This window comes from Ranitomeya variabilis, chromosome 3 (assembly GCF_051348905.1).
Source record: "Ranitomeya variabilis isolate aRanVar5 chromosome 3, aRanVar5.hap1, whole genome shotgun sequence".
In the NCBI taxonomy this organism is placed as follows: Eukaryota; Metazoa; Chordata; class Amphibia; order Anura; family Dendrobatidae; genus Ranitomeya; species Ranitomeya variabilis.
In genome coordinates, this window is record NC_135234.1 from 91286966 (window position 1) to 91313288 (window position 26323).

Here is a 26323-nt window from a genome sequence, read left to right on the forward strand (position 1 = left end):
CCAGGTCTCCAGCAGCTGACCATATGATCAGAGACACGACTTCAAGGTACATGTGGGTGGAAGCAAAAATGTGGTCAAACAATGCGAGGTCAGGGCAAATAACATTTTGTTCACCATATGTAGCTAAGGTCAGAATAAATGGAAAGGCAAGCTGAATCAGAAAACAGGAGAGACAATACAATACAGTACCTTACAGGAAGCTAGACAGAAACTGAAATAGTGCCTTAGATCAAGCGAGGAGTGGTGGGAGGGGCTGCCTTCTAAACAAACTGCTGCTTAGGGACAGGCCAGAGGATCTCACCCCTGCAGGACACAATGGGGTTAAATACCTACAGAAAATGGCTGCACTTCCCTGTAGCCAGGTGGAGACTTACTAACACCAGATGGATGCAGAAATACTGTAAGAGGCAGTTCAGTGAGACAGCCTGTGACTGGTGAAAGCAGAGCGGTGACTGCAGAGAGTAGGGCAGTGCTTACCACTAGTGTTGAGCATTCCGATACCGCAAGTATCGGGTATCGGCCGATATTTGCTGTATCGGAATTCTGATACCGAGTTCCGATATTTTTGTGATATCGGAAATCGGAATCGGAAGTTCCCAGTGTATGGTTCCCAGGGTCTGGAGGAGAGGAGACTCTCCTTCAGGCCCTGGGATCCACATTCATGTAAAAAATAAAGAATTAAAATAAAAAATATGGATATACTCACCCCTCCGGCGGCCCTGGACCTTACCGATGTAACCGGGAGCCTCCGTTCCTAAGAATGAGGAGTTTAGGACCTGCGATGACGTCGCGGCTTGTGATTGGTCGTGTGAGCGGTCACATGAGCGGTCACGCGACCAATCACAAGCCGCGATGTCATCGAAGGTCCTTTACTCAGCATTCTTAGGAACGGAGGCTGCCGGTTACATCGGTAAGGTCCAGGGGCCGCCGGAGGGGTGAGTATATCCATATTTTTTATTTTAATTCTTTATTTTTTACATGAGTATGGATCCCAGGGCCTGAAGGAGAGTTTCCTCTCCTTCAGACCCTGGGAACCATCCAGGATAGCTTCCGATACTTGTGTCCCATTGACTTGTATTGGTATCGGGTATCGGTATCGGCGATATCCGATATTTTTCGGATATCGGCTGATACTACCCGATACCGATACTTTCAAGTATCGGAAGGTATCGCTCAACACTACTTACCACATGTGGGATTCACCAGTATGACAAGGTTATGAATAAGGCTATGTGCACACGTAGCAGAATTGCTGCGGAAATTTCCGCGGCAATTCTGCGCCTCCTGCCGCGGGTATATCGCTTGCAGAATTTGCATGCATATACCCGCAGAAAACTAGCGTTTTGCAAGCATAATTAGCTTGCAGAATGCTAGCGTTTTCCAAGCGATCTGTAGCATCGCTTGGAAAACTGTTTGACAGGTTGGTCACACTTGTCAAACATAGTGTTTGACAAGTGTGACCAACTTTTTACTATAGATGCAGCCTATGCAGCATCTATAGTAAAAGATAGAATGTTAAAAATAATTTAAAAAATGAAAAAAAAGGTTATACTCACCTGCAGACCTCAGCGGCGTCCGTTCCTAATGCTGTGTGTTCAGGACCTTCCATTGACGTAGCGGTCACGTGACCCGCGGTCATGTGACCGTGACGTCATCGCAGGTCCTTCACACACACCACAGAAGCCGTTGAGGAGGTCGGGCAGCCCGAAGGTGAGTATATCGCTATTTTTTATTTTAATTCTTTTTTTTTACCACTTATATGGTGTCCAGTCCGTGGAGGAGAGTCTCCTCTCCTCCACCCTGGGTACCAACCGCACTTGATCTGCTTACTTCCCGCATGGTGTGCACAGCCCCGTGCGGGAAGTAAGCAGGTCAATGCACTCCTATGTGTGCAGAATCGCCGCGATTCCGCAATTTTAATGAACATGCTGCGTTTGTTTCTGGATTGCGATTCCGCTCAGGAAAAAAATGCAGCATGTGCACAAAAAATGCGGATTGCATTCTGTTACATAGGATGCTTAATGTTAGCATTTTTTTCGCAGTTTTATAGCGTTTTTATAGCGAAAAACCGCGAAAAAAACGTAAAAAATCTGCTACGTGTGCACACAGCCTAAAGGTTTTGGGTGTACATTCTGAGCATATCAGGCAGTAGATTACAATCACAATGCGTAGAAAATCCTGCTCAACGAACTAGTGAACAAACTTCTTTCTATTTTCACTGAAAGTGCTCAGTGGAGGATAAAACAACAAAACAGAATCAGAGAGGTAAGTTACATGATATGTGACATCGAAGCATTTCATGTGACTGAGCACCCTTACATTACTGATTCTGTTTGTTCGCTAGTTCATTGAGCTGGATTTTTTCCTGTTTTGTGATTTCTCTATGCCTTGATGCAGCAAACATCTAAGGATGTCTACTAAGGTGAGCTGGATCCATATTTGTTTTAGTAGATTACAATACAATGCCCATTCTCAAGCAGAAATTTAGACCAACAAAAGTGTTGCCTTTGCTTGCTTGTTTATCCTCCATCTAAAGGAACAGCCATGGGGGATGTTATTCACCTGCAATCTTTTCTAATTCTATCTATAGAAAATTTGAGTCCCTATTTGTCTGCTAATAAATAACTTACTGTTAGGGTTGGCAGAACGCACCGAGTATATATATATGCATAAATAGGTGCGTTCGCAAACCGGGGCCCACCGTGCAGGAGAGGAACCTGCTGCTGGCAAATGGCGGCGCTATATGGCAGTATAAGCTAACTCTCTTAACTCCACAGAGTTGCTAGAAATAAGATGCTGTGCCCTGTTAGCGTCACAGGGGAACACAGCTAACTGCTGAGCTGATGGCAGTCAGTGGTCACGCACCCAGAAAAGCACACAAACACTCCTCACCGGAGGTGCCTATATTCTAGGGGCTTATTTCAGCCGGGTCCCTGAACACATACATGCAAACTCCTCACCGGAGGTGCCGGTATTCTAGGGGCTTATTTCAACCGGGTCCCTGAGTACACACATACAGGCGCGACCACAAATAACAAGCTCATGACATGAGGTGATACTAGAATATACAAAGAACCCGGCACTCAACTTAAACTGAGAATTTTTTATTCTGTAGTACGAGCAAAACGTTTCGGCCTGGTCTGGCCTTCGTCAGTTACGTACTATGAGAGAACTGAGGATCCACTCAGTAAGTCTGTTGGAAATGTAGTTAAACACTGGAGGATTATGTCTGTTGTGGAAAGAAAAGAGGAAGCAGCACATCTGAATGCTGGTGCAGTGCGGGTCCTGACGCGGTGTCCACCGCTGTCGGCGAAATGCCCGAGTCACTCCAGTGTTTAACTACATTTCCAACAGACTTACTGAGTGGATCCTCAGTTCTCTCATAGTACGTAACTGACGAAGGCCAGACCAGGCCGAAACATTTTGCTCGTACTACAGAATAAAAAATTCTCAGTTTAAGTTGAGTGCCGGGTTCTTTGTATATTCACGTATATGGTTTGGGAACCTACCCGTGCACCTTAGCGGCTGTGCTCACGTGTTTTGTTTCAATGAGGTGATACTAGGGCATGGCCGTGCGGCCATGCAAACCTTTTATAGCTGCAGCAGCTTCAGGACCTTCCTGGGGAACCAATGGAAGTTTCTACAGTACCTGAGCAACTTCAGAACCGTCCTAGAGGACCAATGATAGCTGCTGCAGTACCTGAGCATGTGACCCCTGACCTCCAATGAGAGGTCTTACCTTGGACATGCTCAGTGTGTGCAAAGCAGGACTTAGTCCCAGAAAAGCCTGGTCACCGCTGACCAGTGCAGGCTACAACAGCAGAGCCTGGAAAGGCAGCAGTAACCCTTTGCACAGTATCAGACTGAGTGAGACGCTGGGACCAACGTCTCCGCTGAGCAGGCTCCACTGCAGACATGGCTCGAGATTCCCCCTGTGCAGCGACTCGACTCCTAACACTTACATCTTCTGGATCCATCTTTTCTGTAGGTAGAATTTTTTTTACTTAGAATTTTCTACTTCACCTCAAACTCAACCAGAAGGATGTTAGACCACAGTTTCTCTTCCCAAATACCCATATCCAAATTCTTTAATTTTATGAAAATGCATTAAATACCATTAACAGAGAATATTTTGAAAAACTGTGTTTTAGTAGGTCACAATAGTTTAAAAACAAACAAACAAACAACTTTTAAAATGTTATTTTATCTGTTTGACTCCATTTTAACCTTCCTCTAGTGTTAGGGTCATGACCGACCCATTTTAGGTTTTAAATGCATACAAATTCTACATACATGTGTTTATTGCATCAAGACTTTTTGACTTTTTCAGGAACTTATTTTAAAACAAAATACAATAAAATAAAACTATTTTACTAAATTGTAATTGTAGATGAACAGGTTTCTGAGGAGGAAGATGATGTGGAGTATCAACCGGAAGACACAGACAGTTCTGATCAGTCTGATGAGGAGGTCACTGGTGCTGAAGCTGCTCCCGCTGAAAGATTCAAATCCAAAAGTGGCAAGATCAGTTGGAGCTCAGTACCTCCAGATGTACATGGCAGGGCAGATGCTGCAAATGTCATAAAAATGACCCCTGGGATCACAAGGTTTGCTGTGACAAGAGTAAGTGACATCAAGACATGTTTTGATCTGTTTATGCCATTGTCAATAAAAAAAAAAAGTCATTATTGCTATGACAAACCTTGAAGGAAAAAAAGTCCACGGCAACATGTGGAATGACCTTCATGATGATGTCCTGGATGCCTACATTGGTGTTCTTCTCCTTGCTGGAGTGTACAAATCCTGCAATGAGGCCACTGATAGTCTCTGGGACACATCGACAGGCAGGAATATTTTCCGGGCAACAATGTCACTTCAAAAGTTTCAAATGATATCAAGAGTCCTCAGATTTGACAACAGAGACACCAGAACAAAATCTGACAAACTTGCTCCCATCAGGGATGTTTGGGAGAAATGGGTGCAGCTCCTTCCACTGATGTTCAACCCAGGGCAAGAGGTGACAGTAGACGAACGTTTTCTCCCTTTCCGCGGAAAATGCCCCTTCCGGCAATACATGCCAAGTAAGCCAGGCAAATACGGCATAAAAATCTGGGCAGCCTGTGATGCAAAAACTAGCTATGCATGGAATCTACAGATTTACACAGGCAAGTCTGCAAGCGGCATCCCTGAAAAAAAAAAGGAAAACATGTAGTCCTCGATATGACTACTGGACTGCAGGGTCACAACATTACTTGTGACAATTTTTTTTACCAGCTATGACCTTGGACAAGAACTTCTCAGGAGGAAAATCACCATGGTGGGCACAGTGAAAAAAAAACAAACCTGAGCTGCCCGCTGAATTGTTGCAGACGAAGGACAGGGCTCCACTTTCCTCAAAGTTTGTTTTTACAGACACCACCACTGCTGTTTCATACTGCCCCAAAAAACGACGGAATGTTGTACTGATGTCCACACTTCACAAAGATGCAGCTGTGTCATCAGGAAGTGACAAAAAGCCCAGAATCATCCTGGACTGTAACAAAAACAAAGGAGGAGTGGACAACCTGGACAAGCAGACTGCCACCTACACTTGCCAACGAATGACTAGGAGATGGCCAATGGTTGTATTTTACAACATCCTTGATATGTCAGCATGCAATTCATTTGTGTTGTGGAACCACATTCACCAAGGATGGAATTCAAACAAAAAAAACAAGCGGAGGATGTTTCTTGAGGAACTAGGAAGATCCCTTGTCAAGGCGCACATTGACCAAAGGGAACGAGTGCCCCGAGACCCAGCCGCTGCAGCCTTGGTCCGACAACTCCAGAGCTCAACAAGTGCTTCGTCCACACCCACAGCAACACAAAGAGCATCATCACGAGCATCCTCCTCAACCAGGCCTGCCTCAACATCAACCACAACAGCCACAACCCCAGTGAGACCACCTGATTCTAAAAGAAAGAGGTGTCAGGTCTGCCCTAGCAATAAGGACAGAAAGACAAACACATCGTGCTTCACCTGCAAAAAATACCTCTGCAAAGAACACACAAAAAGTGTCACTTTTTGCCACACATGCATCTAAATACTAATGCATCTAGTACTTGATTTCTGTTGATTTGATTCGCTTGATTGATTGTTGTTTGTTTGTTTGACCTAGAAAAGCTACTTTTTATTATTATTGCTATTAATGTTAATATAATTTTCATCTTTTATTTGTATTAAAGTTCTGTAAAGAAAAAAAATCTGTTTTTTGCCTTTTTCATAAAGTAGTTAGATATGGGTCAAAATTGACCCGTAACACCATAGATGTTACTAGAGTTAATAATATAAAATAAATATATGATTTTTTTTTTACATTTAAGAAATGTGTTCTAAAACCCTTCAGTAATAGTCAGGTAATATAACAAACTTTTTTAAGTTTATATTATTCTCTTGAGGTTCATTTGACAATATGTTTATATTGAAAATGAAGGGTATGCTCTCAAATGAAAGGCCCAGGGGGCCACAACAAAAATATTAAAATCAATCCTTCCATGGATGAGAAACCCTAACAAGGTAACTAAGAGGTAAGAAACAAATTGGATCATAAATAACTGTTTTTAGGGTATCCTAGGGGTGATTTAAGACACGGGTCAAAACCGACCCGTTAACATAAGAAAGAGTAGCAGAAAGCTAACACTAGAGGAAGATTAAATTTAGGGCTCTTTTAATGATGCATTCCTTTCTTTTATAAAACAGACCTGTTATTGGCAGGATCTAAATGTAATATATTTTATAGAAGCATAAGTTCACTGTCTTTCATCTGGACATTTGACAATAGAGGAGTCATTTTAAAAATGAGCACCCATCTCTATTTGGCCTTCATGCAGGTAAATTGTTATATTATCAAACTGGGCATTAAAATGTCAGAACATGATGTACTGTTTGAACTTCCATCCGACAGTCAAAATCCTACATTATGTTAAAGTATAACCAATAATTTCAGAATAAATTGCAACGTGATACAGCATTTCATTATCTGACTCACATTGATTCTTGACATGTTGTGAAAACTTCTTAGCTAAGAAGTTAAGTTTGAGAAACAAAATAGAACTGGCCACATTACTTTGATTTTATTTTTTAAATTATATTTGCAATATTTTAAATATCATACTCCTTGTTCTACCTGACTTTAGCTAATTTAAAGGAAACCTGTCATGTAAAAAATGCTATTAACCTGCAGATATTGGGTTAATTTAAAGGTTATTAGCATTCTAAAGCTGCTGGATCGCCGCACTGAAACACTGAAAACCCAGCTACCGGAAGGAAGCGAGCTTTATTCCTATGGGCAGTCACCAGCTTTCAGTCATAGAGGGGTGGTTGGCAAGAATTCAGTCACCACGTATATAGTGAGTGGCTGTAACCACAACCCAGCACTGACTGACAGCTGGTTCTGTATTGATACACTACTGAGGTCGCTGTAAATCATTGCCGGGGCGCGGTTACAGCCGCTCACTATGTAGATGGTGACTGAAACCACACCAGCTGCACCTCTGTGACTGAAAGTCTGAGGCTGCTGGGAAGAATAAAGTTAATTTCCTCCCTGCAGCCAGACTTTCAGTTCAGCGCCCGAACCGCTTTCAAATGCTATTAACTATCAGACTAACTCCATATCTGCAGGTTAATAGTGTTTTCACACAACAGGTCAATGATCATTTGTAAAGAGATACTTTTGTTTTTCCTTATTTTTCTTATCAGCCCTGTTTTAGCGTCAACCCCAAATAACTTGCTATTTAGTCAAAAACACTTGAATCTATAGCTAACAATACATATTTATCATGCCAAAAAAGAATACCTCAATGCACTAACCAAATAAAACCACTAAAAATACAAAGAATTCCTCCTTACAGTGATCAAATACAACAGCCAATGGTGAAATTACAGTGCCATATGGATGGATTGCATATTATGAACAAGCAGAAGACTGAAATTATAGTTTGCAACAGTTTGTAGCATAAAAAAGGTTTCCGTTTGCCCCCAAAAGTTGCAAAATTCACAAAAATGTGTTTTTTTATTCTGCCCTTGCTATGAAAGTGGTCATTACTGCAGTGAAGTGGGCATGGTCAACATGATCAAGTAGTGGTGTCAACAGAAGAGTGGAGACACTGACCAAAGCTCAATATTACAGTGCCAGGGATTGCCACACTGGACAGAAGGGTCTTGTGTTTGTTTCCCCCTCTGTTATGATCCGGTGACCTTGGAGCCCCATGAGACTTTCTCAGGAGTAGGTGGAACCTGTACTGACCGCAAACCCTAAACTGTCACCGCAACTAGAAGTAGCCATGGGGTGTACCTAACACATCCTAGACACCTCGACACAGCCGGAGGACTAAATACCCCTATAGATGGAAATGGGAATTCTATCTTGCCTCAGAGCAGAACCCCAAAGGATAGGCAGCCCCCACAAATATTGACTGTGAGTATTAGAGGAAAGACACATGCAGGCAGAAATCAGGATTTAGCAAAAGAGGCCATGCTAGCTAAATAGGAAAGGATAGGACAGAATACTAAGCGGTCAGTATTAAAACCCTAAAAATATCCACAGCAGATAATACAAAAATTCCACCATCTAACTAAAGACATGGAATGTATATCTGCATCTCCTGAGAATCCAACTTGACTGAAATATCCAAACACAGTCTAAGCTGGACAAGAAAAAACATTGAATAGTACTGAATTGTAAAGCACACAGCATGTGTGCTGTAGAAACAAAACCAGACACTTATCTTTGCTGATTTGGCAGCAGGGCAGGAGGAACCAGACAGAGATGCAAAACCTCCAAGAACAATGGACAACTGGCAAGGGCTAATGAATCCTGCACACCTAAATATCCCAGTCAGAGCTGCAATCAGCAGGGACACCTGCCCAGGATTGCAACCCAGAGACAACTGCAGTACTACCAACAACCACCGGAGGGAACACAAGAGCAGAATTCACAACACCCCTCAAATGATTTTCCATGAATAAATACACACCTCGTGTTTGCTAACAATTTAGTTTTCACCTAATAGAGGAGTCCTGTGTAGTTTATTGCTACTTAGGAGCATTGAGAACAACATCAAACTGTGCTGGACCACTTTCATCAAGGACCCTATAGCACAGTGTTCCCCAAGTCCAGTCCTCAAGAGCCACCAACAGGTCATGTTTTCAGGATTTCCTTAGTATTGCACAGGTGATGGAATTATTGCCTGTGCAGGTGATGCAATTATCACCTATGCAATTCTAAGGAAATACTGAAAACATGACCTGTTGGTGACTCTTGAGGACTGGACTTGGGGAACACTGCTAGCATATAAAAAATGGTGCAGAATCAAAAGTGCCAGCTGTATGTCCTTTTGCAATAGTTGAAATCAGAGTAACCAATGATCTCAGCTATTTATTTAACCCCCACAGATAACAAAAGAGTATGTGGCAGTATTATGGGTCTCCCTTGATTTTAATTGGTTCATATAGATCCAAGGGCCTAGCAATAGCCTACATGTTTGCCATGTATCAGAACCTATTGAAGTTAAATTAAGTAACTTATCTGTCTGTGTTCTCAAGAATGGAGGAATTTTAAATTTTGCTGTTTAATGCTCGTTACCGTAGGTAACATCCATTGCCACAGTTTATCAGAGGTGGCAAATCCTTTTGCCAAGAAGTACAGATTTCTATAGAGCTTGGAAGCACTGCTCTGAAGGTGGCCAGATGCTGTTGAAAAAACATGAGACGACCCCTTTCAGCCCTGGGTCTGTTAGGCTGTCTATAAGTTTTACACTGGCAGAATTATTGAACTGTATTTTTCAAGCGATCAGTGGAAGTTAAGAAACAGTAACTGCTGTTTTTTTCAATTCTTCCCCAAATTACCGGTATATGCATCTCCACAATAGTTCCATCGAGAAATTTAACTTGTCACATAAGAAACTATTCATATAAATTTTGGCTTTCAGAACAAAGTGATGGAAAAATAAAAATAAATTGCTGTATCTACCAGGAAAAAAAACATCTGTATCCTTAAGAAATGAAAGAAAAAAAAGCAGATCCCATACAAAGAACAAATAAAATAGAAATGTTTAAAACTCGTAATTTGGAACTACAGTGATCAAACATGAAAGGGTGAATGACGTTTCATTCCAAAAATAGAATAGCCAAGAATACACCAAATGACTCAGCACTGTAAAAGAAATTGTAAGGTTAGAGACGGGTCAGTATCACAACATCTGCAAAGATTAAATGTCATTTCAAAAACTTTTAAAATGTCAGAAATTTTGATCTGTGGAGGTCAATGACCTGTACCCCATCAGTTGCTTAAAAGAATAAGTAGAATCAGCGAAAATGGGCTTTATCGCCTTCCTATTGAGCCTGTCTTCAGTGTCGAAGTAAGAACTTAGCTGAATGCTTCTTCTTCGTTTTTAATAATTGGTTGTGAACTAAGCACTTGACATCTTCTTGATCAAAACTTCTAATAGATTGTTGAAATGACAAACACACTTTAAAACAGATATAAAGAATTCAGATAGAAGAGAGATTGAAAATTTTGGCTAACGTGATGTTATAGGGCTCACCTTGTGGGGTGAATCTTCCAAGCTAAGGTCCGGGTGGGCACACGAATCCAGGGCATTGATACAGCAAAAACGCACATATGGAGCAAGGAATTGAATCACTAGAGGCTGCAGGCAGACAAGACACAGGAAAGCAGGCAGTGGTTTACAGTAAAACAGCCAGAACTAAGAGTCATAACCTCTTCATGGCCGGAGCTTTTTTCGGTTTTGCATTTTCATTTTTCGCTTCTGCCTTCCCAGAGCCATAACTTTTTTATTTTTCCTTCAATATGGCCATGTGAGGGCTTATTTTTTGCGGGACGAGTTGTACTTTTAAACAACACCATTGGTTTTACCATGCTGTGTACTAGAAAATGGAAAAAAAATTCCAAGTGAGGTGAAATTGCAAAAAAAGTGGAATCCCACACTTGTATTTTGCTAGGTTCACTAAATGCTAAGGGTGGTTTCACACTTGCGTTTTTGTCTGCAGCGTTTTTTGCACAAAAAAACGCATGCGTTTTTTCCCTATATTTAACATTGAAAACGCATGCGTTTTTTTGTACGCGTTTGGTCGCGTTTTCAAATGCATACGTTTTTTTTCTGCATGCGTTCATTTTCAGAAATGCAACCTGTAGTATTTTCTTGTGGCGTTTTGCCGCGAAAAAACGCATGCGTTTTTTCGCGGCAAAAAATTGCATTGCTGTCTATGTAAACGCATGCGTTTTTAAGCACATGCGTTTGTTTGCATTAAAAACGCATGCGTTTTTATAGAAAAAAAAACAGAAAACACACTGAAAAGCCACCCACCACCATCAAGGTGATAAAGGGATCCAAACCCTAACCCTAACTCTACCCCTAACCTCACCCCTAACCGTTTAATGAACATTTTCTGACAGTCAGTGCCACGTATTTAAGTGCCACGTATTTAAGTGCCACGTATCACACATTTCAGTGCCACATGTTTCAGTGCCACGTATTTAAGTGCCACGTATCACGTATTTCAGTGCCACATGTTTCAGTGCCACGTATTTAAGTGCCACGTATCATGTATTTCAGTGCCACATATCACGTATTTCAGTGCCACGTATCACGTATTTCAGTGCCACGTATCACGTATTTCAGTGCCACGTATTTTATTGCCACGTATTTAAGTACCACGTATTTCAGTTGCACGTATTTCAGAGCCATGTATTTCAGTGCCACGTATCACATATTTCAGTGCCACGTATCATGTATTTCAGTGCCACGTATTTTATTGCCACGTATTTAAGTACCACGTATTTCAGTTGCACGTATTTCAGAACCACGTATTTCAGTGCCACGTATTTCAGTCACGTTTAGGGTTAGGGTTAGGGGTAGGGGTAGGGATAGGGTTAGGGTTTTCTTGTTTTTTCTTGTGTTTTCTTGTGTTTTCTTGTGTTTTCTTGTGTTTTTCTATAAAAATGCATGCGTCTAAAAAACGCATGCGTTTTACCGCGTTTACATGCGTTTTTTCACACATGCGTTTTTTAAAAAACGCATGCAGATAAAAACGCAAGTGTGAAACCAGCCTAAAACCAACCTGCTATTTTGATTTTCCAGGTCATTATGAGTTCATAGACACCAAACATGTCTAGGTTCTTTTTTATCTGAGTGGTGACAAAAATTCCAAAGTTTGCTAAAAAAAACAAAACAAATTGTGCCGTTTTCCGATACCCGTGGCGTCTCCATTTTTTGTGATCTGGGGATGGGTGAGGGCTTATTTTTTGCATGCTGACCTGATGTCTTTAATTATACCATTTTTGTGCAGATATGATCTTTTGATCGCCTGTTTTTCCATTTTCATGCAATGTCGCAGCGACCAGAAAAAGTAATTCTGGTGTTTCGATTTTTTTCTCACTACGCCGTTTAGCGATCAGGTTAATCCATTTTTTTATTGATAGCTTTGGTGATTCTGAACACGGTACCAAATATGTCTATGCTTGATTTTATTTTTATTGTTTTATTTTGAAAGGGGAGTGATTTGAACTTTTATTTTTTTTTATTTTTTCATATTTTTAATCACATTTTTTTGGCATGCTTCAATAACCTAAATGGAAGGCTAGAAGCAGTCATAGCTTGATCGGCACTGCTACATAGAGGTTATGCTCAGATCGCCCCTATGTAGCAGAATTACAGCATTGCCGACCACAGGGTGGCGCTCTTAGCAATCTGGCATCAACACCCATAGAGCTCTCAAGGAGACCTCTGGTTGTCATGCCAACACACCACTGACCCCCGATCACGTGATGGGGGTCAGCGGTGCGCTTATTTCCAGCCTAATGGCCGGAAACGCTTGTTAAATGCCACTGTCAGAGTTTGACAGCGGCATTTATCTTAATAGGCACGGGCGAATTGCGATTCTGCCCGCGCCTATTGTGGGCACATGTCAGCTGTTGAAAATAGCTGACATGTCATGGCTTTGAGGTGGACTCACTGCCGGAGCCCAGCTCAAATCGGGCCTTCTGACGTCGGACGTACTATCCTGTCCGACGTCAGAAAGGGTTTAATGCCAATATAATTGGTGGGCCCTATATAAGCCTAGGCAGTTGATCCCATGGGAGCATGCTGGGCCACTTGTAAAACCTGGCGTGGAGCACAGCAGTGGGCAGCAGCCATAGGGGAATGTGAGGAAGCCTTGCTGAGTAGAGGCAGATGCGTAACACATTGAAATTATATTATTGGCCATTGTGATCCTCAAACAGTATGACTGGTTATTGCATAGTTAAATGCTCTTCTGTTTCATGAAACTGTCTCATAGTGAAATATCAGTTAATTTTATTACATCCCGCAAAACATAATAAATTCTCAATTGAAATCTTTCTTTTAAAACCACACCCATGCCCAATTAGATGTTATATCACTGCCCAGCGTTTTTTGATTCCCTCTCAGAACATCTGCCACCTACTATGTCTCAGTACCACCAACCAGATCCTCTTGTGAATGGACAGTAGAGAAATTTTTGCTCAAGAAATATTTGCCACTGTACGTATTAGCTCAATAGAGTTCTGGCAGTAAATCATTTGAAAAACTAAAATTTTGTCGTCAAACCTTTTTTTTTTTTGCCCAGTAGTTCAAAGATTTGAAATGGATATAGGTCAGGGGAGCTAAAACAATGCCGCCACTTCAGTCAGTAATTTTCTAGCCAATACAGAATCCTTCAACTTGCTGTTAAGAAAAGCACATTAATTATGATTTACTGGATTAAAGTATTGATTCACCATGGGGCTGACGTTAATTAACCTTCCTTCACTGCAGTGTTGTGAGCTGCTTATTGTTAGCGATGCTAGTATTGTGTTTGAAGGCCTGACTCAGTTTATCTGTACTTGTCGCTCACTTCAGGGGCTGAAATGCTCTCCAAACTCAGCACCCTTGAATTATTATGTGAGATTTTGAAATCTGGATAACAGAATGACAAGTTTAGAAATGACTTATTTGAAAACAAATAATTGAGAACAAAAGCTCAATACTTCTCTCCTCAATAATCTGCTTTTGGACAAAGTAATGATACTACCATACATATTAGTTCCAAAACTGGCAGGTTTGTGCAATATTAGTGCAATATATATGGTCACCTTTAAAGGTATCCCAGAAATGTCCATTTTCTTCATCCTCTAGAGGATAGACCAAGGCCATATTAAGCCCTCACTGATCACCAAGCTATCTGCGGTTTTAAAGTTTAAGGGCTCATTCAGATGTGAGTGATTTTCTCATAAAAGAAAATCGGTCCGACTTTCACCAGATTTTATTTATCAGTGTTTCATCAGAGATTGGTCAGTGTGTCAGTTTTTACCATCAGCGCTTGGTCTGAATTTTGTCAGTTTTTCTCTGATGAGTAATAACAAAAAATGTTTTTCTATCTTTTCACATCTAGCAGGTTGTGAAAACAGCATTCAAGTGTTGTTCGATATTTTTTTCGACCCATAGATTTTAATTGCCGATTTTTATCTGACTCTTGGATCAAATTCAGATGTTTCCTCGATTTTGCGTTGACCGCCTGTTCTATGAAAAATCACGGACATGTGAACATCTCTACTTGCTAATAGAAGTATGAGTGCTATCTGTGAAAAACATGAATAGCACTTGTATGCAAAAGACGGACATGTGAATGAGCACTAACACTTGAGGTTCCACTAACAACTTGAGATGGTGTTCAACCCTTGGTCACTTGTATGTGATGAAACAAGGGTTTACGAATTTTCTTAAGTGTTGAACAATTATTTGGCTTTGGCAAGTAAGGTTATTAGTGAGTAATTATCAAGAAGGGTTAGTACTTCATGCTTGCAGTGCTAAGATATTTTGTGAATTTAGAATTATCAATGTCTACATGGAGTTTTTACTGTCTTTCGGTGATTGAGAATGTGTCAACTGCTTCTCTACCAAAGTCTCAGAATATATTGACATATTAAAAGGCCCAATGTGTCTGCATACTTGTATGAGATTATAGCACTATTTTAGATCTCTATACTTTGTAAAAGACCGTGACATAATAATAAATTCTGTGAATCCTTGGATCTCACCGTCTTATTATTTAATAATAACTGAACATAATTTTCTTTTTTTTTTTCTATAGGAGACCTCTACAGGGTACATGGAAGGAAACACAGATGTCCCAGACAGAGCAGTTTTGAGATTCATGAAGACAGTGAGGTGAGCGTAATTTATTTTACCTTTATTCATACATTGTAAAGATAACTAGACAATCGCCATTATCCATTACTTCAATTCTCATAAAACATCAATTTCATGCAGCACATCTTCTTTCTGGGGTCCAAAAATTGGGCAATTACATTTCTTGGAACTTTTGAAAAGTATGGAGGATCATATAATATATGCCAAACATTTTTAGGGTGTTTTTCATTTAAAAAACATATACTGTTGTGCTCAAAAGTTTACATACCCCGGCAGAATTTTTGGCCTATTTTCAGACAATAGGAATGATGACACCAAAACTTTTTCTCCACCCGTGGTTAGTGGTTGGGTGAGGCCATTTATTGTCAAACTACTTTGTTTTCTCTTTTTAAATTATAATGACAACCCAAAACATCCAAATGACCCTGATCAAAAGTTCACATACCTCATTTCTTAACACCGTGTATTACATCAATGACAGCTTAAAGTCTTTTGTAGTATTTGTGGATGAGGTTCTTTATTTTCTTAGATGGTAAAGCTGTCCACTCTTCTTGGCAAAAAGCTTCCAGTTCCTGTAAATTCCTGGGCTGTCCAGCATGAACTGCACTCTTGAGATCTCCCCAGAGTGGCTCAATGATATTGAGGTCAGGAGACTGAAATGGCCACTCTAGAACCTTCACCTTGTTCTGCTGTAGCCAATGACAGGTTGATTTGGCCTTGTGTTTTGGATTGTTGTCATGTTGGAAAGTCCAAGTACGTCCCATGCGCAGCTTCTGGGCTGATGATTGCAAATTTGTCTCCAGTATTTGCTGATAACATGCTGCATTCATCTTTCCTTTGACTTTGACCAAGTTTCCTGTGCCTTTGTAGCTCGCACATCCCCAGAACATCAGTAATCCACCTCGGTGCTTTGCAGTAGGAATGGTGCTCCTTTCTTCATAGGCCTCGTTGACCTCTCTCCAAATGTAAAGTTTACAGTTGTGGCCAAAAAGTTCAATTTTGGTCTCATCACTCCAAATTACCCTGTTCCAGAAGTTTTGAGGCTTGTCTCTGTGCTGTTTTGCATATTGTAGGCGAGATACTTTGTGGCATTTATGCAGTAATGGCTTTCTCCTGGCAACTCGACCATGCAGCCCATTTTTCTTTAAGTGCCTCCTTATTGTTCACCTTGAAACAGCCACACTGCTAGTTTGCAGAGAGTCCTCTATTTCAGCTGATGTTATTTGTGGGGTTTTTTTGCATCCCGAACAATTTTACTGACATTTTTGTTGGTCTACCTGACTGTGGTTTTGTTTTTGCAAATTCCCTGATTTTCCATTTGTTAATCACAGTTTGAATGCTGCTGACTGGCATTATCAATTCCTTGGATATCTTCTTGTATCCCTTCCCTGTTTTATACAGTTCAACTACCTTTTTCCGTAGATCTGTTGACAATTCTTTTGCTTTCCCCATGACTCACAATCCAGAAACATCAGTGGCTGGATGAAAGATGCAAGAGTCAGTTTGGATCCCAGAAACTCACTCAGCTCTTATGCACACACACTGATTACAAGCAAACAGGTCAAAGGTGAGGATGTTACCTGTGTCTGTAACCCATTTGTGTCAACTTCTGTGCATGCAATCAGGCCAAAATCACAAGGGTATGTAAACTTTTGATCAGGGTCATTTGGATGTTTTGGGTTGTCATTATAATTTAAAAAGAGAAAACACAGTAATTTGACAATAAATGGCTTCACCCAATCACTAACCATGAGTGGAGGAAACGTTTTGGTTTTCTAATTCGTATTCTCTGAAAAAAGGCAAGAAATCAAAAAATCTGCCGGGGTATGTAAACTTTTGAGCACAACTGTAAGTAACCAATGAGCCTCACTGATTTACAGTAAGCTACTTCGGGTTCCTGCAACTTGTCCTAGTTTTGACAACTATTTTTTTCATCTAACATTATGGAATCTGATATGGACTATCCAAAGTCGATATGCACATTACCTAACATGATATATTGATCAATTTATAAAATTTTTATGTCATGATTTTTATTTTCCCCTGTAGGATGTGGTTTCGCAAAACAGCTGCAAGACACATGTCCTTGCTCTTGTCCTTCATGGTGGCAGTATACTAGATACTGGAGGAGGGGATATCAACAGCAAGTTGGCCGATGTCAACACTTTCAGCTCAGTATTTGAGAAAGTGACCAGAGCTCATTTTCCTGCAGCTCTTGGACACATCTTAGTCAAGCTGGTCCCTTGTCCTGCAATATGTTCTGAAGCCTTCTCACTGGTTTACAAGTAAGAATTTATATACTTGTAATAATCATTTTGGCTAATGTACTAATGAACTTGCAGTATATATAGTTTTATCCACATTTTTCTGTGTTATGTTTGGTTCTTCTAGCTTCTCTATGTTGTACTTTAATTTCTGTGATAGTGTCATCTTCTAGTGGTAGTGACCGTAACCTCTGCCCCCTGATGACTCTTTGTATGAGTATTCCAGCATGTTAGATATTAGAAAATAATTCATGTTATGCCATTTAAGGTTTGGACGAGAGAGCTGAGATTGTTCAGAGATTTCAGCAGTTTATGGCTCTTATCAGAATTATGTTGGCAGAAAATAAATTGAGATTGTGCCACTGTTAAACATCTTAATGAACCAAACATTATTGTTGATAATAACAAAAAAGAAACTATACCCGATCTCTGTTACATGAAGCTAAAAATAATGTTCTAATACGAGAAATAAAATAATGGAAATGACCGAAAGGGATTTCTACCACTGTTTTTTACAACAAGGTTTCCAGACAAGTGTCTTACAAATAATGCTAAAAATACATGTAGCTATGAAGATTTGTAGGTTACATACCGACATTATCTGAAAGTATAACCGTAAATAGTGCATTAATATGATCGCTGATTCATGACTGATAGCTATAGCATTCACCCCTCTGATGGCCAGATTAACATCTTGGATAAACATATTACCTGTGCACTCTGTCCAGCTGTCCTTGGACCCAGAGTGGAAGGAGCCAACCCTGGCCACTGAAAGTTAGAGAACAAGTGCCCTTTTTCACCCTACTCCCCGTCCTGCTTATACTTTTTGTTTTTTCATATATTACTTATGCACTGCATCATCTCTGTGTTGGCAGTTATAGAGATGGGCTAAGCTACTCTTCTTGATAAATGATGCAGCCATGTTTTCTTGACAGAGTAGTCCATTGTCACATTCTCGCACAAAGAAGCAAGAAGAAGAATGAGAGATATCCTAGTTCTAACTGACTAGCCAGTGATTGCCTGCAGCAGTCACCTGTCCATACAACCAGAACAGGGTGTAAATAGATCTGTTGCAATGACTGGCTGCAGCAATCACATCTCGCCAGAAAAGGAAGTATGACTGTGGTCGGAGTACACTTTTATCTAGAATCATTTTGAAAGCCATTGAAAAAGATTACATTTCCACAAATGTCTTACCATAAAGTTTTAACACATTGCTTGACTTTATAGTAATACATAAATGTTTGATGCTTTTAACTGGTTGTAAAACCATAAGTTTTCCCTCAAATTTATTCCCCTCATCATTCAGAAGTAATAATATTGAATGCTGCCATTTAATTCCAAAACCAGGATGAGCTTCAAATTCGTTAATAATCTCAATAGCCCTGTTGGCTTATTTTTGTGTATCAAATATTATAGAACATAATCTGCACAGAGCAAGATTTTTCCTCCTTGTCTTTATAAATAAATCCCTTAATTCCTTTTTCTTTTCTGATTTATTTCTGGTAGTGGCTTTAATGAACAGAACAGACTGATCATTTCCCATTGATATATGAGCCATATGCTTTTTATACAGTAATTGTACCCACTTTATACATTTTTCTTCAAATTCAAACTCTTATTGTCCAGAGATAACCCTACTAGTTTGTCCATTTAATAGCTGTCAGCATGAGAATGGACTTTTTACCTGTATCTAGCCTTTCTTCAGCCATCATACTGAAGGCTTCCTTTATGATTTCTTGCCTAATTGGCCCTATGGATCAAAGAGCTTATGACTTTGGCCAGATTGGTCACCAAAACTTTGGCAACCAACTCGGCATCGGTGTTTAGTAATGTTCTCAGCCTGTAGGACCCTGGGCTCTTAGTATGCTTCCCTTTTTTGGAGATCATTTTATTAATGCTCTTTTACATAGAGTCTGGTAGTTGACCATTTTTTAATAAATCCCCCAAGGTTACATATATGACTCTTCCAGTACTACCTTACTGTAATTGTTATAAAGTTCAACAAGGAATCAATCAGATCCCAGTGTCCTATCATCCAGCATCACCCCCAGTACATCCTACATCTCCTTAATCTGAATGGCGGAATCTAGGAAACTCTTTTGGCCGTTGATAGAAGATCTACGTCCATTAGATAAGTTCCAAAGTTTTCTGCTTTATACCTTGCTACAGATTTATAGATTCTCTTATAGATATCCACAAAAACTCATAATTTCATCTACAGACCTCCAAATTTGCCCATATTCCTTTATTGAAATATTATTCTCACGGTCACTCTGAGTTGTTTTGCTATATACTGTCCCTAAGGAGCCTCACTGAGTTATTTGTCTCAAGTCCCGATTCATATTATGTACCTGGAAGTGTAGAATGTATGTATTTTACTACTATAGGCATTAGCAAGCACCTGCAACCAAGGGAATAGCAATACTATTGCTCCGAAACATTTGTGCTGTGCAAGACGTCTTGAGTTCTGTTTTGGGACTCCTGAGCTTTCTGATAGATGTTGAAATCGCCTTCAATGTACGTTGCTTCAGTATTGAATTGCCCATAGCAATTTTCAATGTGTCATAAATATGAAGTGAAAGATATTAGGCTTTAGTTGGAATATAAAGAAATGGACCACAAATCAGTATGCAGTTTTGTTTCCATTGTGTATCTAGTGTCCAAAAGCTTTTTTGCACTTCACACAGTGCTAAGAGCAGCTCCAGTAAGCGAAAAAAGCCCAGTTCCCTTTTGAATATCACAAAGCTGCCCTGCTTTCCATTTTGCTTCCTAATCACACGCTGGGCTTCAAAGTGAAAAAAAAACTCACAGTGTTTTGCCTTTCAGAATATGAATTCAAATTTTACTGCTTCTATTAAATGGCCTTCATTATCATTTCTTCAGATAGGTTTTAACTTATCATTTTGCTGTACATGTAGACCACAATGGAATCACACAGTGCATACAAAAACCATGATTAGTATGAAATATGCAGGTTTAATTTTAGCATTTTTGGATTAAAAATCAAACACGGCTTAGGCGGCTGCTCTTTATATTGTGTATTTGAACTTTACCCCTCTCTCTGCAAATGATCAGTATTCAGAGATATAACAATGATATATGTGCAAGCGTAAACAACTGCTGCATGTTATCAGTGCTACATCTTGTAGAATGGTAAAGCTCTTATCATCTAGCTATAAGAAAATGCAAATTCCCTTCCACTATAACAAAGGAGAAAGGGAAAACATCTTTACAAATCAAAGTGTAATATATTGTAATAGATGCATGTACTTTATATGTGAGCAGTTAACCTATAGCCTTAGGTAATAGGGTATGTATCAAATATATTTCATGTGGCTTTAATCTTTTCATCTGGTTTGTCTCTTATTGTAAAATGGATATATGCTTCACAATATGACAATATGACATTTCAATTGCTGTTTATATAACTAGTATAACAAGTGAAATGTCATATTTTTATATTGTGAAGCACATATCCATTTTCCAATGTGTCTGTGTAAAGTTGCCGTTTTCTGCTGTCACTCACGCTGGTCTGGTCCTATGGGCGTGGTGACAGCGCTGTTTCTCCCCCAGAATCCTGCTCATCATTACGTTGGTGGCGTAGTGGTGTGCGCATGTCCAAAAGGCGAATCCACTGCCCAGGTGATGAAAAACAGCGCGATCTGCGCTATTCAGCCATTTACCGGTGGGCACGGCCATCTTTCCTGTGGCCGCGCGTGCGCAGATGGAGCGCTCTGCTGCCCGGGGCTTCAGGAAAATGGCCACGGGATTCCGCGCGTGCGCAGATGGAGATCGCGGCGGCCATTTTCCTAAAGCCCCGGGCAGCAGAGCACTCCATCTGACGAACGCGCGGCCACAGGAAAGATGGCCGCGCCCACCGGTAAACGGCTGAATAGCGCAGATCGCGCTGTTTTTCATCACCTGGGCAGTGGATTCGCCTTTTGGACATGCGCACACCACTACGCCACCAATGTAATGATGAGCAGAATTCTGGGGGAGAAACAGCGCTGTCACCACGCCCATAGGACCAGACCAGCGTGAGTGACAGCAGAAAACGGCGACTTTACAAAGGTATTTCGGCAGCATAGGTGGGTAATAAAGGCACACAAAGACACTAATGTAACGCCCAGCTCTGCCCCTATTTAACGCTATTTTTAGCTCATCTTCAAAAAGCGGGGTGACAGGTTCCCTTTAAGGTCATGGAGTGGCCTAGCTAGTCTCCAGACCTTAATCCCATAGAAAACTTATGGAGGGAATTGAAGCTCCGAGTTGGCAAGCAACAGCCTCAAAATCTTAATGATTTAGAGAAGATCTGCAAGAGGATAGGTCCAAAATTCCTCCTGACATGTGTCCAAGCCTCATAATCAACTGCAAAAAACGTCTGACAGATGTGCTTGCCAACAAGGGTTTTGCCACCAAGTATTAAGTCTTATTTGCCAGAGCTATCAAATACTTTTTTCTCACTGCAAAATGCAAATAAATTTATATAATTTATACAATGTGATTTTCTGGATTTTATTTTTGATATTCTATCTCTCAATGTTAAAATTAACCTAATCTTAAAATTATACTCTGTTCATGTCTTTGTCAGTGGGCAAACTTACAAAATGAGCAAGGGATCAAACACTTATTTCCCCCACTGTATATATATTTTTTTTCAGGAACAAAGATAGCACAGATTACAACTAGCATCTCTTATAGCTTAGGATCTTCAAATCTTGTATGTCAGCTGGTGAAAGAGAAATTAAAATGTGCTTCCGCTCCACACACATTGAGTAAACAAGAACTTCTTGTTTGTTTTTTTTTAACAGAGCCTTACTAGCATTATAACACTATTGCTGGAGACAGAAACTCATGCACTATTAAACAGTAGTAGTTGATGCAATATATACAATAATAAGCATTATTTCAACAGCCCCCCTATTTTTAATAACCATGCCAAGGAAAACAGACAGCTGTGAGCTGGTCTTATTATGCTGGGAAGGGGTCAATATCCATGGACCTTCTCAGTCTTTTAATATCAGTCCCCAGCTGTCTGTTTTCCCTTTGACAGTTATAAAAAGTGGCGGACCTAAAAAAAAATTATGTGGAGTCGCCCGTATTTTCAATAACCAGCTAAGGCAAAGCAGACAGCTAGGGGATGATATTAGTAGGTTGGGACTGTCCATGGATATTATCACCTTCCCAGCCTAATAAGACCAGCCCTCAGTCACTCCAGAAATGGCACATCCTCCAGATGCGTCTATTCTGGCACCTTGACTTGGCTCATCCCCATTGCCCTGGCTTGGAAGCAATCTGCGAAATACTTTTCGGGGTTGATGTCAGCTGAGTTATGTTAGCTAGTATTAAGCCCCCGGGATAGTAATGGAAAGACATCTATCAAACACCCCATTACTAACCCCATATTTAAAAATAAAAAAACACAGGCACAGGAAAAAATGTTTATTTGAATAAAGTGTCCCCCACACATTTTCTAGTTTACCCATTTATTATTAAAAAATAATCCCAACAGTTCCGATGTAAGCTACTGTGGGTTTCCACGACATCCAGAGATTCTCTTCTGTATCATTCTGAGAATTACGCTCCATAGGTTACTCGCGGTCATGTCTCTCGAGCGATAACGTCAGTCATCGCTTGCGAGAAATGGCAGAGGGTGAACTATGCATCATTGAGAATGAGGCTCCAGGTCACTGCTAGTCACGTCTCACGAGTAGTGTTGAGCGATACCGTCCGATACTTGAAAGTATCGGTATCGGAAAGTATCGGCCGATACCGGCAAAGTATCGGATCTAATCCGATACCGATACCCGATACCAATACAAGTCAATGGGACACCAAGTATCGGACGGTATCCTGTATGGTTCCCAGGGTCTGAAGGAGAGGAAACTCTCCTTCAGGCCCTGGGATCCATATCAATGTGTAAAAGAAAGAATTAAAATAAAAAAAGGGATATAATCACCTCTCCGACGCAGCCTGGACTTTACCGCCGTAACCGGGAGCCGTTGTACCTAAGAATGCGTGCTTGAAGGGCCTTAGATGACGTCACGGCGCTTTGATTGGTCCAAAGCGGTCGCGTGACCGCTATGCGACCAATCACAAAGCAGTGACATCACCTAAGGTCTTTCAAGCGCTTGAAATACCTTAGAAGACGTCCGCAGCTTCTGATTGGTCGCGTAGCGGTCGCGTGACCGCTACGCGACCAATCACAAAGCAGTGACGTCACCTAAGGTCTTTCAAGCGCTTGAAAGACCTTAGGTGACGTCACTGCTTTGTGATTGGTTGCGTAGCGGTCACGCGACCGCTACGGACCAATCAGAGCGCTGTGACGTCATCTAAGGCCCTTCAAGCGCGCATTTTTAGGTACAACGGCTCCCGGTTACGGTGGTAAAATCCAGGCTGCGTCGGAGAGGTGAGTATATCCCTATTTTTTATTTTAATTCTTTCTTTTACACATTGATATTAATCCTGATACCGATTCCCGATACCACAAAAGTATCGTATCTCGGTATCGGAATTCCGATACCCGCAAGTATCGGCTGATACCCGATACTTGCGGTATCAGAATGCTCAACACTACTCACGAGTAGGGTTGAGCGACCTTTACTTTTATAGGATCGGGTCGGGTTTCACGAAACCCGACTTTTTCAAAAGTCGGGTCGAGTGAAATCGGCCGATCCAATAAAAAAGTCGGGGTCGGGGTCGACCGAAACTCGAAACCCAATGCAGTGCATTGGGTTTCCAATGGTTCCCAGGGTCTGAAGGAGCGGAAACTCTCCTTCAGGCCCTGGGATCCATATTTAAGTGTAAAATAAAGAATTAAAATAAAAAATATCGCTATACTTACACTCTGATGCGCCCTGGTACTAAGCGGGAACCTTCCTTCCTTAGAATCAGCCTTCCAGGACCTTGCGGTGATGTCGCGGGGACGTCGCGGCTTGTGATTGGTCGCGCGGCCGCCCATGTGACCGCTCGCGCGACCAATCACAAGCCGCGACGTCACCGTGACGTCACCGAAGGTCCTGGAAGGGCTGATTCTTAGGAAGGAAGGCTGCCGGAAAGAAGCCGAGGGTGAGTATATTCCTATTAGGTATATACTCACCCTCGGACATGCCCTGCTTCTTTCCAGCAGCCTTCCTTCCTAAGAATCAGCCCTTCCAGGACCTTCGGTGACGTCACGGTGACGTCGCGGCTTGTGATTGGTCGCGCGGCCGCCCATGTGACCACTCGCGCGACCAATCACAAGCCGCGACGTCCCCGCGACGTCACCGCAAGGTCCTGGAAGGCTGATTCTAAGGAAGGAAGGTTCCCGCTTAGTACCAGGGCGCATCAGAGTGTAAGTATAGCGATATTTTTTATTTTAATTCTTTATTTTACACTTAAATCTGAATTCCGATACCAATTCCCGATATCTTAAACATATCGGGAATCGGTATCGGCATTCCGATTCCAGATTCAGAAGATCGCCGACTTCATGGCCGACCCCACACAGGGGTCGGGTCGGGTTTCATGAAACCCGACTTTGCCAAAAGTCGGCGACTTCTGAAAATTGCCGACCTGTTTCGCTCAACCCTACTCACGAGCGATGATGTAACTGATGTAATTGCTCATTAGACATGACCACGAGCAATGTATGGAGCATCATTCTCAGAACGACGCTCCATAGGTTGCAGGCGAGATCCTGGACATCTGAAGATCTATGTGAGGTAGAAGTGGCTCCCTTAACTCTTGACCCCTGTGCGGCTGCATAGGTTGCACCAATGGTTTGTCTGCCCCTGCAGGTAACATATAGGATATTTTCGCCTAGCTCTGATACATGGATATTCACAGATATATCTAGTGTTCTTTTAGCAACTTCACATACAGTCTAATATTTCTGCGTCTTCTGCACATAAGAAAAACTTAAGACTCCTTGGACAGTTTCTTTAGATTAAACGGCAATGTATATTGTGAGTACATATTGTTTGTGTGATATAAACTGCAGGGAGTCTCATGTGCTACATTGCAAACACAAAACTCTCATGCTGTTATCTGTATGGCCTCCAGGGAATTGGAAGCAAACACCATACATAAAGGAAACCCCCACAATTTCCTCACACTCTATCATTAGGATAAGTGGGTTCTTTAACCTCCAGGAATTTTCCAGCTCCTACAATTAAGACGTTGTACTTTAACACAGCAATTGGTCTTTGTCAAAAAACAGTAAACTGCATGATGCATGAATTTCCATGTAGCTTTGCCAAGAGTAACATTTAAATGACGATATGCTCATATATTGCTGCACCCAGACTAATAAATACAGGACAATTGTTTGGGTTGCATGTCTTGCCAACCATGAGGCAATATTGAAGAACAAATGACCGGTCTAAAATATGTATCAGACATATTTATGTTAAGATCCAGATTTATATTTCAAAGCATTGATGGTGGAATGGGAATAGGACAACTGGCAGCAAAATGGATGGATTAATACAAAAGCACAAAACAATTAGGGATCTTTAAAGGGAATCTGTCAGCATCTTTTTGTTACCTTATCTGAGAGCAGCATGATGCAGGCAAAGAAACCGTGAATCCAATAATGTATCACTTAGTTTACTGGGTGCAGCAGTTCTGACGCAATCAGAGTTTTTAGATTTAGCAATGCAGCAGAGCTGAGAAAGCTAGCCCCGCCCACACCAGGCTCTCTATTGACAGTGAGGTGCTTAGCACAGAAGGGGGCGGAGTTGGACTTGCAAGCATGTGGCCGCTAGTCAGAGCAATATTAATCACAAGGTGATTAAAGTTTCAGTATAAGTGAACACTACACAGTCTGACATGTGACACATCCTTGAGTTCAGTGTTTTAATCTC

The 26323-nt window shown here is 41.1% G+C and overlaps 1 protein-coding gene across 1 annotated transcript in view; it reads left to right on the plus strand.

Annotated features, from left to right (window-relative positions):
* The window catches only part of PITPNM3 (PITPNM family member 3), a 791724-nt gene that overhangs the window by 465942 nt on the left and 299459 nt on the right, over positions 1 to 26323 (plus strand). The window contains exons 4-5 of the mRNA XM_077294388.1: positions 15152 to 15228; positions 17260 to 17495. Coding sequence (XP_077150503.1) covers positions 15152 to 15228; positions 17260 to 17495 — 313 coding nt within the window. The remainder of the gene's footprint in view (positions 1 to 15151; positions 15229 to 17259; positions 17496 to 26323) is intronic.